The sequence below is a fragment of the Chamaea fasciata genome, unplaced genomic scaffold (genome assembly GCF_029207755.1).
Source record: "Chamaea fasciata isolate MVZ Bird 193981 ecotype frontalis unplaced genomic scaffold, bChaFas1.0.hap1 SCAF_1, whole genome shotgun sequence".
NCBI lineage: Eukaryota > Metazoa > Chordata > Aves > Passeriformes > Sylviidae > Chamaea > Chamaea fasciata.
In genome coordinates this window covers 50,934,748-50,952,381 of record NW_027094086.1, presented here as the reverse complement: position 1 = coordinate 50,952,381, position 17,634 = coordinate 50,934,748, and the positions used below count along the sequence as shown (strand labels likewise).

Here is a 17,634-nt window from a genome sequence, read left to right as displayed (position 1 = left end):
GAAAAAGTTTTGATGTGTATTTTCAACACACATAATGCTTCTCCTTTTTCTCGCTTCATTTCTTTTCAGTCCTGTCTCCCTGGGTACTACCGTGTGGATGGAATACTCTTCGGAGGTATTTGTCAACCCTGCAAGTGCAATGGGCATGCAACTGAGTGTGACATTCATGGTATTTGCTTTGTAAGTCATCCTTCAAAGTGCTTCATGTTTTAATCACTTACTTAGGAATTAGGAGAGCATTTTCACTGTGGGAGACAAGTTTACAGTGTGAATTATTTCAGGCTATGGGTACCAAGTGTTTGTTGTTGGTGGTTTTCATTGTTTAGTTCAGCGTATGTTCCAAGTCTCCATTAATGTGTTTTCCAATAAAGAATTTGTTTCAGTTTGTCATTTCAAGTGGAGAATGGTCAACTAATACAAAAATGCTATCATATGCTGGCTGATAAAAATCTTGACTTTGCTTGCTGCAGGTTCCTGAAAAGAACAAATTTAAGTGGAGAATATCTGTTTTCAGATGTATGTGCATCTTCCATGACTGTCACCAGTGGAAATTGCACATTACCTTGTGAAGAGAAAATTTAGCTCTCACATCTCTTCTGAAAATTAAAGGTTACTGGAATAAAATGGCTAAACACCGGTACAAACCATATAAGCTTTTTTGCTGCAAATCCGTGCAATATGTGAAATAATATTTAAGTATGTGTATAAGTAATGTGTCTGTTTTCATGAAGTATATTCTAAAATGTAGGAAAAAACAATCAGGATTGTTACAACTCAGAAAAAAAAATCACACACTTATTTTCAGAGTTCTAGGCAATTCTTCATGGCTTGAAGACAGGCTTCCTTGGATATCATACTGCATGCAGACTGCTGTGGGAATCCCTCAGGGGCCAAAAAACCATCAAGAGAAAATGCAAAAAGATTTTTTCCATGTCTCATAGGCTTGTCAACACAACACAACGGGATCTTTCTGTGATCAGTGCTTGCCTGGCTTCTATGGAAATCCATCCCAGGGAACAGCTGAGGACTGCCAGCCCTGTGCTTGTCCTCTGAGTTCTGCTGCAAACAAGTAAGCTTCTTCTGCAACACTGCAACACTGTCTTTTGCATCTTCAGCAAAACCAGAAAGTGAGGTAAAGGAAAATGTCATGACATCTGAAGGAGAGAGAAAAGGACTTATTTTCCTTCATCTTCATTTGCTTATATCTCACAAAAACATTGCTTTTCGAGGTAGACAGATATATAGACTAGGGTAAGAGAGGCTGAGTGAACTGGTACGATTTCGCATGGTGGATGAAAGTAATAATTCAGCCTGTCCTTGAACTTTTCACCTAAACCATGCTTATCTTCCTTGTTTTTTCAGAAAACAGTACAAGGACAAAAGTGTTGTATCAATAAAAATGGAACTCAGTACCGCAGTTGCACTGCTTTGCTAGAATGAAAGCCTAATTTTTAGGGAAGTTTTAAAATCTTGCTTTTAAAGTAAAAAATCTGAGTTTTTGAAACTTATACTTTTTTTTTGACACCTTGTAATGTTAAAAGCATCGATGAACTAGGAAGAATTGCAACTGTGTGTTTATATAGCTAGGTGCAAGGAAGGGTGGATATTGAATGTTTGCATAAGTCTTGTGATTCTGTACATTGATACTAACTGCCATAAATATTGTTAATAGTTTTAGTCCCACTTGCCAGCTGAGTGAAGAAGGTGGAATTGTCTGTGACAAATGTCTTCCAGGCTATACTGGTTCTCAATGTGAAAGGTATGTACACTAATTTTGGGTGAAATATCTATGTCATTGCCATCACTAGGTGTTAATCATCCTATCTTCCTTGTATTGTTCATACCACATGTACAGAACATTCCTAATAAAATTTTCCTTCTTATTTTGCCTTTCCTTGTAATACGGAGACACTTTAGATTAAAATTTAATAGGAAAAGCTCCCTTCAGTGAAGAGAGTGTATGACATGACCACACTCCAGCTGATAAAGTTTTTAACTCTGATGCAGGTGTGCTAATGGTTACTATGGGAATCCTCTCATGCCTGGACAGTTGTGTGCTCCTTGTGAATGCAATGGCAATGTAGACCCTCAAGAAGAGGGCCACTGTGATCCCTTCACAGGACAGTGCCTGAAATGTCTCGGGAACACAGCAGGTCACCACTGTGAAAAGTGTGCTGATGGGTATTATGGGGATGCCGTGATTGATAAAAACTGTCGTGGTAAGTTGTTATTTTTATTACTCTGAACATTTAAAGAACACAAAAATGTAGTGTTCATGTGCAAAATGGATGGGGATGTGTGCACCTTTGCTGAAAGAGTTAATCTTCGAGTTGTGAGTTGGCAAGTGCAGGTTGAAAACTCTGGGGTTGAGTTAGGCTGAGAGAGGGGAATGTATTATCTTAGAGTTTGACACTTGGAATCCCTGGAGCTTATTAGCTTGCTTAACACTGTCCCTCCAGTGACATGCTGTATGCATTTCCTACTTCTAAATGTCGCGTATAGGGCTGGAAGAAAAAAAACTTCTCAAATGCAGCTATTCTGAGGTGTTTCGTTTTGTTTTTTAAATTTTAGTCCAAATGCACAGGCATTCTGTGATATATTAGCATCTGTGGGAAATAAATAGATGAAACACATCATATGCCAGATTTTGAATTCTGTATAATAATGAATGCCTATAGATACACTGGAATAATTTTTTAATTTGGTTTCTTTTTGTCTGAACACAAGCCTGTGCCTGCCACGTGAATGGTTCCCTTTCAAGTACCTGTCAGCATGAGACAGGTGTCTGTTCCTGCAAATCAAATGTAATTGGAGAAAGATGTGATAAATGCTTGGTAAGCAGATATATTACCTGTTGCTGATGTATAGATTTTCTTGTCTTTCTCTTTATCTATAGATACTGATTTCAGCAGATACAGAGAATAGCAGCAAATAGTTTTGGGGGAGAGGGTCCTGTTGCTGAAGTGGAGACCAAAGTTTGTCTGCAAAGGTTTTTTGTGGCTGAAATTTGCTCTGCATGTGCTCCTTGCAGATGTGAAGCTGTGTAATTGATTCAGCACCCTCCTGCATAGAGCTGTTCAGGCTGGTGCTGGCAGTGTGCAGTCAAAAACCGAACCAAACACTGTTACCAAACCTGAAGGGATTTTAGAGCTGTGCTTCTGTATAATGAAGTCTGAGTAGGGAATATCTGAAGAAATGTGGTTGGTGATAATAAATACATTGTGGCTGAATGCCAACAAGGGATTCAGCTGAAAGGCAGGCCTGTTGTAAGAACAAGCAGATATTCACTGGTGATACAAACCAGCAGTTTCCAGTCTATGCTGAGTGTAGAACTACATCAGAGACCAGAGCAGGACATCTGTGCCCAGTTACTGCCTTTTGTGCCAGCCGAGCTGGATGACTTGGGGCACACGTGTACACTAGGTCACTGACCTGCTCCATTCTAGGCTTTCATTCAAGTTACAGGTATCTGTGCTCGATCAGCAGAGCCCACCCTCAACCTCATGCAAGTCTTGGAATTAGAATAACATCAGACTTCAAAACATAGTGTCCTGCTTGTGAGATTAGAGGATCATGAGAGCATTTCAGGGTTGAGTTTTGAGTTTTTCACCCGAGTGCATATTGCTTTCCAGCTGGCAACAGTGAAGAGATAATGCCAGGGAGTCTTTCCACAGCAGTCACACAGTGCTGGCCGTGATTCATGCAGGTCAGACATCATGGGAAGTAAACAAAAGAAAACAAAAGTGTATATTGTTGTGTTTTCAAAAATTTATGAAACATAGCTCAAATCTATTTATTTCTTCTCCAACAGAACGGGTATTATGGGCTGCTCACTGGGCTTGGCTGTGTTCCCTGCAACTGCAGCCAGTTTGGCTCGGTGTCCGAGGACTGCAGTCATCAGGGGCAGTGTCACTGTGTGCCAGGAGTGGCTGGAGAGAAGTGTGATCGTTGTGCTCATGGCTTTTATGCATTCCAGGATGGTGGCTGTACACGTAAGCTCTAATCCATGGTCCTTCCAGAGTTTGTCTGGAATTTCTTTCAGCAATATATTGTATGTTGAACTCTGGCAAAGGTCAGTTGTTTTGATGTCAATATGGAAGAATCTGTAGGAAGGTCTACTAATACTTTGATTAAGCTAGGGGACAAAACATTTCTTTGCTTACTGTGTGGCTCCTTGTAAAAGGTGGTGACTATGAAATAACTCATGAAGGGTGTATGAGAGAAATATTATATCTTCAATAGCTCCTTTGTCTCTTTATTACAAAACCCCTTCAGTCCTTCAAAGAGAAGGAAATTTTTTTTTTCTGTAGTTGGGAAAGTGAAGAGCTTCTACTCCTAAAGATTTTTACTTTATTTTTTCATTTAACTCTAAATATGTGTTTCATACTTTGATAAGAGATCATTGACTCTATTTTCCCATCATCACCTGGCTGTGTACAAATTTTAGTCATGATGAGGGTGAAATTGTTTATCTAAGAGGAGAACATGCCATCAAAACCTAATTTTTCATGTTAATAAAATGCCCTTTTCAATACAGGCTAAAGGAATGCCTGCCTTTTCTCCAGCCAGACAAAACCACTTTTTTCATGCCTCAAACAGTACATTAAAATGAAATATGCAGTGAGATTGTGATAAGATTATGTTTTGAAATGAATATACTTCGTCTTTACTAAGAATCAAAGGTCCCTTGGGTACATTTAACCATTTCATTACTGGAAATTACTTAAATGTCACTAAAAAGATTAATAAAATCACTTCCCTGAAATGGTGCTCTTTAAATGGAATAGTGTTTTGTTTCTTAAATAGCCAAGTGTGTCCTGCAGTTAATTATTACAAAAATAATTATCCATCACTATTATTCAATAAGCAGTTCTTGAGATTAATCCTTTCACCTGCTTGAGAACATTAGCACCTCTCTTGATGAGTTTTCTGTCCTCTGTAATAGAAATGTTTTCCTACAAATGTACTCTATTCCAAAAAGTAATTTTGTTTGGTCCTGTTGACCCCCCTGTGGAAATGCACCACTGCTTTTTGAAACACCAAATAGGCTAAGACAATAATCAACAATGGGCTTTCAGTAAAAGGACAAAATGTCACTGTCGACATGATTTGTTTCTCAGTGATTAGGGGCTTGGCAAGGAGTTCCTAGTGGAATAGACAAATGTACTGCATAAGAAAAGTAAGACTATTTGGTGGTCTTGGAGTAGTAAAGTGTGGATAAAGTTACTCATTTGGTCCTGTTTCTCTTGCAGCCTGTGACTGTGCCCATACTCAGAACAACTGTAATGCTGATTCTGGCCAATGCATTTGTCCCCCTCACACTCAGGGACAAAAGTGTGAACTCTGTGAAGAAAATTATTGGGGACTCTCTCCTAAACTTGGTTGCAAGGTATGGTAGGCTGGGTGAAAAGCCATGGCTGTTAAAAGCAATTTGCCTTACACAAATGTCAGAATTGGACTCTTGTTTTGAGAACCATGATCTTTATTCTGTCTCAAAGTGTTAATGCAACATGATCGCATTAAAACAAAAAAGAGCAAAGCAACAGATGGCACAATGTTTATTGAGGAACCTTCTAAGAGAGCTGTCTTTGAAAATACTATCAGAGTGCTTATGCTGGATATGTGCATAGTTCACATTAAAATTGTGAGGTGTGTATTCTGACATTTAGGTGTTTAAATAGTGGTTCTATACCAGATTTATAGCAACAATGGGCAGCTGGGAACATAGTTTTTGTGGAAATCAGTAAGTGGTAATATTATGAATTTAAGAACATTGGAAGTGTCTTGAATATTACTGCAGGCATTTTTTCTGAAAATTTATAATTAAACTGGTATAATGTAGTTAATGTTTAATGAATGGAACAATGGTAGCTCCCATTATCTTGGCTTAATGCTTATGATTAAGAAATTAAATGCCAAGTCAGTGCAGATCCAAGGAATAGCAACCATTCATGCCTCTAGTTTCATGCAGTAAATTCCTGTCAGATATGGCATTGGTCCAAACTATTTTATAAATGTTGAGATTTTAAAAAGCCTCAATTACATGAATGTAATGGATAATTTCAGTGGAGAAACCACAAACACAATCAACTTAACAAGGTCTGTCATTACATGTAGTAAGTATTTTAAGTGTCAGCCAAATTGGTATCCTTTTTCTCTCTTTAACAATTTAGAGTAAAGGATGATAAAGTTATCCTAATGACTCTTCAGAGTTAACCATCTTAGTGATTTATAGTAACATAATTGGCAACTAGTCTTTAAACCAGGGCTTTGTTAGCTGTCAGCTTGCTGTCAATTCTTACCTAACTTACTGCAAATACAAGGTGCTGGTCCTTGTGCATTTCCTTTGAGGTGTTCCTTACACAGGGTGATTCCACAGCACTGGCCAGTGATCAGGTGTAATTGAATATGCAGTTGCTCATTTTTCCTAGGTTATTTATCATTCCTTTTGGTTGCAGCATCGCAACAGTGAATGGGAAATACTCTAAGGTATTTTAGATCCTTTCTTGATGCAACAAACAGTAATATGATCTCCGGATAATATTCCCAATAGAGGGATATTCCCTATGGTGAACAGTCAGATGTGGCGGTTAAAGATCAGGAGCAATGTCTCCTGGCAAACTCGGGAGAGACCCTTTGCATGTCCTCTCCTCTACATGGATGAAATGAGGGAGGTGCTGGGAAGCCCAGACTCTCTGGTTTTGCAGCACAGAATGCACAAGTGGTTACTTTATCTGACTCTGTTTCTAGAGATTTTCTTGATACTTAGCATCTGTTTCTGGGTGCAGTAGTGTACCAGAGCTGTAGTCTTGTTTAGATTACAAGGTGTGTAATCTTTTCATGTGTGCTGCATCACAGTGTGTTGTACTTTAGAGTCTTCATTTATCTTTATCACAAGTAGCTAGAGATTGAATACTCGTAAATTATTACTATCTTAGAGTTTGATGTTCAGAGCTGTGGGCCTTTACCTATACCTGAAAGCCAAAGTTGTCAACCTGTGTGGCTATAAAATATATTAAACTAGGCATTTTAGTGCCCAGTGCTACAATGAAAACTGCTTAATACAAAGAGTGCTGTGGGTAACCAGCAAAATCATGAAGAATGCTATAGGGTAGACAGTAATTCTTCTAGAACTTCTGGGTGTTGGCATGCAGGACTTGGCAAGGTAAAGGTTTTTCATCTTAAAGAGAGCTGATGAGGAAATTAACTCAGGGAGAATGCTCACATGATGATGATAGATGGAATGTACTTTTTGCCTGTTCAGGTGGAAATAACCACAGACCAAAATTGGGCTTGTTAAGTAACCGCAGATAAGAAATTAAGAGTGAAGGCTAATCCAGACTACTTCAAAAAAGAATAACAAATAAAGTACACCCACTTTGCATATTTGTACTAACAGGTTCATATTACTGATTGCAAAATGAAGGATGCATTCTGCCGGGAAAGAGTTTTCCTTTGGTACTGAACTGCACTGCATGCTGAGCTTCCCACCTTTGGGATGCAATGAGATTCTTGGTTCCTCATCAAATAGTGAAAGTAGCTTGAGGAAGATGCTGAATCTATTAATGCTTCTTGAAATCTCAAAAGAGTGTTAGTTGTAAGGTTTTCCTTTCTGTCATATTTATAAAATGATGTTAATTGCAGATTTCTTTCATTTAGCATTTATACAATATTATTTAATTTACTTGCTGTATTCAATTCCTAGTACTGTAAATTAAGTATTTTGGATATATTTTTGTTTTCTGGAACAGATTCCTTCAACTCCTTTGGTTCCCAACCTATATTTGGGAACCAACAAAGCTTCTAACATTTTGCCATCCTCTGTTTACTGGAAATGCAGTTCTTTGCTAAAATACAAACCAAATAACCTCATTGCTGTGTGGAATTTCTTCCCTTCTATTATTGTACAGTATTTGTTGACAAACATTGAGTTTTAAGGGTCATTTTTAAATTTACTCTGCTGTTTCTGTTGTAAAAATATATATTTTTAAAGATCTGCTATTTATGAACATTTCTTCTTTTCTGCTAAGGCTTGCAACTGTAGCAACACTGGTTCAGCCAATCTCCAGTGCGATGTGTTGACAGGTCAGTGCCAGTGCAAGATTGAATTTGGAGGACGAGTCTGTTCCAGGTGTGCCTTAGGCTACAGGGACTACCCGGACTGTGTGGCCTGTGACTGTGATTTGAGTGGAACCAAAGCAGAGACATGTAATGACACTGAAGGAGTTTGTGGTTGTGAAGAAGAAAGTGGCGTCTGTACCTGCAAGGTACTGAGTTACTCATCCCCTTCTGGGAAAGGACTGGTGTTTTCTAGGTAGTGACTGCATTAAAGCCAAGGAAGATGCAAGGCTGAAAGGACTTCAAAAGGCAGTCTGTGTCATTTATGGGTACACCTAGATCACAGCTAAAGGATTTTCTGTGACAAATCTTAGTATTAGTCAGGAAAAATCAAAAAACAGTGACATTTTCCTGTTCATACACATTTGGTTTTATTGGGTTTGGGATCAACATGTTAGTTCAGATGATATAGCCTACTTTTTTGAAAATTCAAATTATAATGATAGGAAGAAACCAATGAATACTAGATGGAGAATCTGTGTTTTTTGAAATACGTTTGTGTTGCAAGTTTGAGTTACTTTCTTTTGCTGGAACCAAAAGCAGTGCTTAAGAATAACTCAGAGGTATTGCTAATAGTGAAGTCTGGCATTCTTGTATGTAGGAAAGGAAACATTAAGAACACAGATAGTATAGATTTTTCTGAAAAGATGGGAGTCAGTCCTTGAAAGATTGAGTGATAGAAAACTTACTTCAAGACAATAAATTTATGCCTTCCTAGGTGTCTGTCCAGTCTCTGGTTAAAAGTGCCAGTGGACATTGACTGTAGTTTTGGGTGTTTCTTGAGGTTCAGCTTACCAGTTGGGAATTGAATGCAAAAATCTACACTTGGGAATAGGTCCCTTGATTCCTATTCATACTGAGCAGTTTATTTGGCTTTTGGAGCTCATTTTCCAGATGCAGGTTTGGGAGGAAATTCTGTCTTGAATTTAAACACATAGCTGCTAATATTTGGTAGACAGTCAAATATATGAGTTTAACTTAAATGAGATGTGATTGTTTGCATGGGGCTTTATTTATTTATTTATTTATTTATTTATTTATTTATTTATTTATTTATTTATTTTAAGAAAGAAAGAAAGCAAAACAACATTGGAAAATAATGAAAAAATAATGTACTGCACAGTAAAACAGATTGCATACAATAATCAATATTCTGCTATGTAGTTTATGTAGTAACTAGTTTTTCTTCCAAAAATAATCATCTTTCATTTAGATAGTGAAGTATTATGAGTATGCTGTTACTTTTTTTTTTCTTTTTTTTTTCTTTTTTTTTTTTTTTTAATATTCTCCAGGAAAATGTTTTTGGTCTGCAATGCAGTGAGTGTAAACCTGGAACATATGGTCTGTCTGCTAACAATGCACTAGGATGTACTCCATGCTTCTGTTTTGGGATGTCCACATCTTGTTCAGAACTAGAAGATCATGTGAGAATTCCTGTGAGTAAAGCAATATAACCACACAGACATGGTTTGCTGTTATCCTCGTGTTAGGTACCACACTGGTGTGCACATTTAATGGATCAGGCTGAGTGTCCTGGCTGGTTTACAGGGCCAGTGGCATAGGTCAGAAGAAAAAAGAGAGCAAATGGTAAATGGTCATACTCTTATTTCTGAACCCTTGCATTTCACTCTTCACTTCTTTAAAAAAGTAAATATCAAATGTGTTTTCCAGTTTTTTGGGTTGGGCATTTACTACTCCAAGATGGACTGTTGACAGTTTCAAAGCAGCTAAAACTGTAAACAGGATATTTTGTTGAATTAATCTTCTGCTTATTGTGTTGCAGATAACATTAACTCCAGATCAGGCTATTCTGCGTGTAGTAGCTCAAAGTAACCTGACTGGAACAGTGGAAGGAGTATTTTCACAATTTCCTGATGTTTTGTTGGATGCTGCCATAGTCAGAAAATACTTAAATACAGAAACATTTTACTGGAAGTTGCCAGAGCAGTTTCAGGGAGACCAGGTAAGAACATTAAATAATAGGAATACTTTGTAGATAACTTTGTTATCTAATAGACACTCCTTTACTCTAGAATAGTAACTTTATCTTCATAACATATTTCTATGTTAGTTCTGTTCTTGTAGGTCATAATATTGTAACTTTTCAGTGACAGAACTTACTTACAGCAAGCACAAACAATATACTTACATTACCCTAATCTAACAAGATTTTTCTTGGTCCTGTAAATTGGTAACACCCATATTTAATTACTTCACAGTAAAAATTCTGTGGTGAGGGGGAAACAGTGATATATTTGGTTTCATTGTAGAAACCTGAAAGAATTTTCAACCTAGAATCAGTATACAGATCATGGAATCTCTATTGCTTAGGAATTTAATGAAAATTGTATGCACACCTTGAGAGGGGTCTAGGGAAAGAAACTAGAAATACTGCTTTTTAGAAATACGTGTTTAACCTTGGTGGAAAAGCCACTGAGTTTGTAATTTTTCATGTTTTATTGCCAGTTCTTCAAAGGACTGGCGGTTTCCCAGTCTACAGATGATAAGATATTTTCAACTAGTAGCTTGAACCTTAGAATGAATAACAGTAATAATTTTTAATCCAAACAGCTCATGGCCTATGGAGGGAAGCTGAGATATACTGTTGCCTTTTATGCTTTGGATGGCTTTGGAACCTCAAATTTTGAGCCACAGATTCTAATGAAAGGAGGTCACACAAGCAAGTTGGTCATCTATGTAGACATCCCTTCTCCAGAAAATGGAGTAAGAACTGACAAAGAAGTAGAAATGAAGGAGGTAAGTCAAAACACAGCAGTAACACAGCATCACCTTGATGTAAACGTGAATGCTCATGGTTTTTAATAATAAATAAAGAATAAAAATGAATGTGTTATGTCTCCCTAGGATTCTTGGAAGTATTTTAACTCTGTGTCTGATAAGCCTGTCTTACGTTCTGACTTCATGTCTGTGCTCAGCAATGTTGAATACATCCTTATCAAGGCAGCTTATGGCCAAGGATTACAGCAAAGCAGGTAAAGCAACCTCTGATTATATTTATTTATTTTATTGCATTTACTGTAATTTAACTTACAAATAGCCCCAACTGAGCTATACAGTAAAGACTTAGAGAAATTTGCAATTTCCTATTTATGACTTTTCCTCTGACAAAAAAAACATTTATGACTTGTAATTGCAGCAGAATTCCTCTTGAGCTCTTTCTTGTGAAACACTAAATGACTCTGCTGCTTACTTCAATAACAAGACAAACAAAGGAGCACATGCTGATGCAGCGATCTGCAGGACTGATGATATATTTAAATATTTTATGTTTTCTAAAATGCTTTTTTCCTATATTATTTTTATGGATATTGAATTTTTTTGTTTCTTTCTCCAGTTGAAGCACATGGTCCCCTGAGTTCTTGGGTTTGTATCAATCTAGGTGTCTCCTGTAGCTTGAAACACTCTGGGCAGTGGTAATAAGATAAGTCCTACCTCAGAATAGTAGCATTTTATTACCATTTTGTCCAGAACTAAGTTGCAAATGAGAGGGAGGGGACTGGGACATCATTGTTGTATCTGTCAGTCTGGAAACTCACAAGACAAGCAAAGATGCATCCAGTGAAAACCCAGTGTCTGTATGTCTTTACAGCTCTGAAGAAGTCTGATTCTACCTCCAGATTTTGTGTTATTTTTGATTTCCCTGCCCTCAGTTATATTATTGTTAGCTCTGTCCAAAACTGTGGCATGAGACAAATGTAGTTGTCTAGTATTTCTGAGAAAGAATTACATACTCTTGCATGTGTATGTATGGTGGGTTTGGGAAGTTTTCCATACTGAGAGGGATGAACCTTTATTGCTTTCAGTAATTTCTGATGTGTTTAGTTGTAGATTCTTGAATTCCATAAATAAGTAAAAAATCTTCAGTTTTTGATGTATTTGCATGGGAACTTATGGAAGATGATGCATTGTAGCCCTGATCTTGAAGCATGAAAATGTTTTTGGATCTTTTTTTTGGTGTTCATGCTCCTTTAGATGTTCACACTCTCCTCTGCATATATCTTGTAGAATTGCAAATATCTCAATGGAAATTGCAGTCAAGTTTGAAGAAATGCATCTAGGCAGACCTCTAGCTCATCCTGTAGAGCAGTGTAGGTGTCCTGCTGGTTACACTGGATTGTCCTGCCAGGTACTGAACCCTTGAATCCTTTTTGTGTACTTAATAGTGTGAAGGAAAAAAATTACTTAAATGGCTTTTAAAATTGTTTGAAGATGTTAGTTGTGATAATTTTTTAAAATTTTATTTTATTCCCCTCGCAACTAGAGCTGTGCACCAGGATACTACAGGGGGAAGCATACAGAACTCAGTGTAAGAGAGCCTCACACTCTGATAGCACCTTGTGTGCCATGTCAGTGCAACAACCACAGTGAAACCTGTGATCCTGACACTGGAAAGTGCTTGGTATGTACATCTTATACATTCTTCCTATTGATTTCACCTGAGGATACAATGGCAGTAACCTATCCAAGGAGTTTTTAGGTACTTCTTGGACAAAATGTGATTCCCCACCCCCAGCTCTGAAAGGTAGAAAATCTGAATAGTTTCCCTTAAGGTCCGTTCAGTAAATTTAGCAAGGTTTGGGGGACATTAACATACTCAAAATCATTAATTATTTTACTTTAAATTACTTTTAATTACTTTTAATATTACTTGTATATTGGTTAAGACTTCTTTATTTCTGTGAGACTTTTTGGGTGTCTGGACAAGGTCTGCTTAGGCACACAAAATAAGAAATAAAGGATGCAGTAGGCCATACCACACCGCAGACTTAAATCAAAGGTAAATTCTTTCTCAGGAAGAGAATCCTCTGAGAAGCTTTAGATGAGTTTGTTTTTTTTTAATGCCCAGAGACTACAGTATTGTAGGGATATGCCTCAGCTAAATTGATTTGCTCATTTTTCTCATTTTATCCGAAAGGTTGCAAAGAGGGGTCACATATGACTAACGCATTTCCTCTCTCTTGTGATCTGATGAGCTGTGGACAGCAAATTCTTGGCTAACCAAATGAGGCCATTCCCTGGCATTGCTCAGTACTTTTTCCTAATTTTTTTCCCCAGTTGCTTTATTTTTCCAGTGGTGAGCGGATTAGTTCAAAGTCAACTTCTGCTGAATTCATTCTTGAAATTTGTTTCAAGAAAGTGAGTTTCCTTAGTCCTTCAGGCTTTTCTAAGCCATTCTTCTGCTTTCAGTTTTGTACAAAAGTATGTAGCTCATGAGTAAGAACTAAGGTTCTCACTTTAATGAGGCTAAAATGCATAGGTCTTTCACAGAGGTGAATATTCATCATTCTTCCTCTTAGTTTCTTGTTGAGGGTTAGCGAATCATCTGTGTCTTGAAATTACTACTCAGACATTTCCAGCTGAGTGGTGTAGGCAAGGAACTTAGTTTTCACCTGACTTGTGCTCCCATAAAATAGGAGGTTGCATTTCTACTGTTTACCTCATCAGCCAATCTAAAATACACACTAGCAGGTGTATGAAGTACAGAATGAGAAAAAAGAAAGGTTAAAAGGAAAAAAGGGGGGATGCATTAAAGTATTTTTGTTCAATTGGGGGACTAGTCAGTTGAACTGTGTTTATTATTATCAATTTAGTGTTTTAATGTTAATAACACTGGTTACTGATCAGTACTCTTGACAAATTAAATGTAGTGTCTGTGAATCCTAACTGTGGATAGTCCTCAGCATTTGCTGAAATGCTGAAACAGGAAAGCCAGGTATTCTGTTTAATTTCTCCCTTTTTTTTTTTTTTTTGATTTTTTTTTTTGATTTTTTGTTTGTTTTGGAGTTTTTTTAGGATTTTCTGTTATGTACTGTGATGTCCTGACCTGAGTTGATTAATAGTAGCAAAAATACATAGACTTTATGGAAATTTAGGAAAGAAATCAGGTCAGCCTGCCTGAAGGGACATTCACATAAGAGAAAAATACACTGGCATTCTGTTTGCATAAAAGGTTTTTTCACTCAGAGAAAACTGATCAGTGGGTAGTGACATGTAGAGATCATTGTTGGAAACTGTACACATGTACTGATAAAGTATATAAAGTTGCTTCTGTTGTTTGTTATTGTTTTAAACCATCTGAATTTTGTGTCTCAGAACTGCAGAGATAACACAGTTGGTGATTACTGCAGTGCTTGTGCCCCAGGCTACTATGGTAAAGTAACTGGATCTGCCAATGACTGCTCCCTTTGTGCCTGTCCCAGAGCCAACCCTGTCAGGTAACCAGAGCTTACTAAATCCAGTATACATTTTACCATTCCCATTTCTTGTGTTGTATGTTTAACCTCCTACTCCTGCTCCTCCTACGCTATAGTAGGGGTTGGTTATCGTTATGTGTCCTTAACTTTTAGACATTTGAATGCTGGCTATTTTTATTTAGTAAATAGAGCTTGCGGTCTGTGCTGTACTGGTGACTATGAAATTTTAAAATAAAAAGGTTAGGTGATAGATGAGTCAGTGTTTTCTCTAAGACTAGAACAGACACGTAGACTCTTATAGATAATTGACTAAGTTGCTGTGACATTGTTTAGTATCAAATGTGAGTCTCTTTTTTATTCAGAGAACAGTACTTTTGTATTTACAAAGATATAGGCCATCTCCACTCAGTGCAGGAACTTTTCATGAGGTCAGTCCAAGGGGTAGAACAAATACTCTTTTGTCTGAAATTTATGCATCTGGTTGTTTGGTAGAGGAGCAGTTAACTCTGTTTTGAAAAACATAATACTGTGCAGGCCGGGTTTTTTCAGAAGCTTAAAGAGCATATTAGTTGTTTGCTTTTGTATAATTGAGTCAGAATGAGAGTCCAGCAACTCTGGTGTCTTCATGCAAATCTCAGTTAAATACATACAATAGCCACATCATACAGCATCCATTTTACATTGTCTTACCTTTTTAAGGGAAGGCCATAATGTACTCTAGCATATTATGCAGTAATGGAGCCACATTGGGAAACAGACTTAACTAATTTAAAGTAAAAATTCTAGATCAATGCAATCAGATTAAATAGAAGATGCTGTTGCTTACAGGATTTAACCTGTGGCTGAAAGTGTTATTTGTCTTTGTATGGTCTTTTATTTATATGATAGCAGGTATTTGTTTATCCTTCCTGCAGTTTTAGCCCCACTTGTGTCCTGAAAGGTGTTCAGGATTACCACTGTGATGCTTGTCTCCCAGGATATGAAGGACAGTACTGTGAAAGGTGAGTTACACATGATTTTCCCATGTATTCCCAACTCCCAAGGACAGTTTGGTTGATATGAGCCATATGCGTACTCACATTATTCAGTGTTCATAAATAAGTGTATAAATGAGTGCTCAAGGACTTGGAGTGATTTGCTGGTTATTGTTGAACTATTAATAAAAAAACCTAGCAAACAGTAAATGTAGCATCTGATGTCATGATGACTATCCTGTGATGTTCAGTGTGCCATTCCTGCCTGTAGGTGCTCCCCTGGCTATTACGGTGACCCGGAGCTCCCTGGTGGCAGCTGCCGCCTGTGCCAGTGCAATCCGGGTGGATCTGTCCACGGGAATTGCGATGGTGCCACTGGGCAGTGCCTCTGTAAGCCGGGGGTGACGGGACAGCTCTGTGAGGAGTGTGAGCCGAGGCATCTCCTGCTCGAAGACGAGTGTGTGTGTAGGTGGTTCTTAAATTGTTTATACTTTCCCAAGGGGCTGTGGTCCACTCCGGTGATATTTATCTGCACATGGTTACTCCTTGGATGGGTTTGTGATGTCAGGCCCTTTCTTTCTGTGAAGGAAAGAAATGCTAATAACTTACTATTTCTGTAAAACAGAGGTTTGGAGAAAGTATTCTCTGGAGGTCTCATCCGACTTCAGCCATTCTGTGAACATAGAGGAAACTGCAGTAGAGATCATAACATCAGCCAAACATTTAATCCTTAATATGGCTTATTTAGTGTTACAAACAAGTTTAAGGAAAGACAATTTTAAGACTTCTGTTGACTATATAATATCTTACTTGCTGCAAAATCTTGAATTCCTATGTCATTGACCCTTTGGATATGAGGTTGCTGTAATAATACTTCTGGAATTATCCCAGGTTTATAGGCATTCTCCACCAATAATGTCATATTCCCTCAATAATTACTCTTGTAATTCTTTATGAGAGTGTAAGTAGCAGAAAGACATATTTAGTACAGCAATCTACTTCTATAATGAAACAGGATTTAGAACTCTGGTTTTATTTTGTATAAATTAAAAAAAAATCTGGGAAATAAAAAAAAAAAGAAATTGAATTACAGGACTGTAGGCTTGAATTTCCTGTGTGCCGAACCTGTTTGACTGAGTGGGTTCAACACGGAGTTTTGCAAAATAGCTAAATAGGCTCAATAAGCTTATAATACAGCAAGCAGCTCAATAGTTAGCAGGACCAATAGGGCTTTAATTTGTGCTGATGTAAAGAGAATGTGTCTGGAGTAAGTTCACTCTTGAGCAGGAAGGGAAAGACTACGAATCTGTATATTTAGAGTTATACTTTATGACTTTTAATTGAAATGATGAAGGCACATACTGTCTAAATCAAAAGTGGAGTATTTTTTATCTTTATTTTAATACTAATACTGCTTCCTTAAAATTGTTTTTTTAGCTTGTGATGACAACTGCACAGGAGTTCTGTTAAACAGTTTGGATAATCTCAACGAGGCCATGCTTTTAGTGAACCTCACTGGTATTGACCGTGTGCCCTCTGGGATATTATCAGAGTTGGAGAACGCAACACGACATCTGAAGGTAAAATGAACACACAAACAGCAGAAATATTCCCTCACACTTCTAAAGCAAAACTTGCAGCCACCCACAAGTGCTGGTAATTTGACAGAAGGCCTCCTAAGTTCATGGCTTGAATATGTGAAAGTGATACCAGATTAAGACCATTATGTTTGCTGTAGAAATATACCTTAAGTTATTTGGCTGCCCATATTAGTTTCTTTTCATTTGTTGCACTGGCTTTTAAATAAACAGATTAATATATTTTTCAATCAGCAATTGGATTTCTGAGTGTGCTGTATGTATGTGCTTCACCTAGATAATGTACATTCTTAAGTCTGGTCAGCAAGAGGATTAATTTTCAGTGGTGAAATAGAAACAGCAGGCCAGGTCTTCTCCCTTTTTTGGTCCCTTTGCTAAAGAGCTGCCAAGGCACTGATCTTGAGGCTGTTTCCCTAGAGGTCCCTGGGTCCTTCCCTGCAGTGGTAGGCTGCTTTTCCATTAGTAAGGATGCTTGGGGTGCAGCAGTTTGCTTTCTTTTTGACTGTATGGCAGTCCAAGTGCTTTATCCTTCATCTCAGGACACTAAAGTCAGGTGGAATGTTTCAGTGTTGGACACTTTCAGACTGCCTGGGGCAAACTTCCCTTCAGCTCCTCCCCCCCCTTTAAAAAAGCATGAAAAACCACATTTTGTGATTCTAGAAGGTCATTTGTTGTTGCTGAGGAATAGGTTCATGTGACCTCTGCACAAAAACAGAGATAAACAGGATC

At 37.7% G+C, this 17,634-nt stretch overlaps 1 protein-coding gene across 3 annotated transcripts in view; it reads left to right on the top strand.

Annotated features, from left to right (window-relative positions):
* Positions 1–17,634, top strand: part of LAMA1 (laminin subunit alpha 1) — a 103,270-nt gene that overhangs the window by 50,530 nt on the left and 35,106 nt on the right. For all 3 annotated transcript variants that reach the window (XM_066183143.1, XM_066183152.1, XM_066183159.1), the window contains exons 16-33: positions 70–180; positions 942–1,069; positions 1,673–1,759; positions 2,008–2,219; positions 2,728–2,834; positions 3,812–3,992; positions 5,253–5,389; positions 8,031–8,267; positions 9,411–9,554; positions 9,902–10,081; positions 10,690–10,875; positions 10,984–11,111; positions 12,145–12,265; positions 12,401–12,538; positions 14,233–14,354; positions 15,248–15,334; positions 15,579–15,772; positions 16,745–16,887. In XM_066183143.1, coding sequence (XP_066039240.1) covers positions 70–180; positions 942–1,069; positions 1,673–1,759; positions 2,008–2,219; positions 2,728–2,834; positions 3,812–3,992; positions 5,253–5,389; positions 8,031–8,267; positions 9,411–9,554; positions 9,902–10,081; positions 10,690–10,875; positions 10,984–11,111; positions 12,145–12,265; positions 12,401–12,538; positions 14,233–14,354; positions 15,248–15,334; positions 15,579–15,772; positions 16,745–16,887 — 2,643 coding nt within the window. The remainder of the gene's footprint in view (positions 1–69; positions 181–941; positions 1,070–1,672; positions 1,760–2,007; positions 2,220–2,727; positions 2,835–3,811; positions 3,993–5,252; positions 5,390–8,030; positions 8,268–9,410; positions 9,555–9,901; positions 10,082–10,689; positions 10,876–10,983; positions 11,112–12,144; positions 12,266–12,400; positions 12,539–14,232; positions 14,355–15,247; positions 15,335–15,578; positions 15,773–16,744; positions 16,888–17,634) is intronic.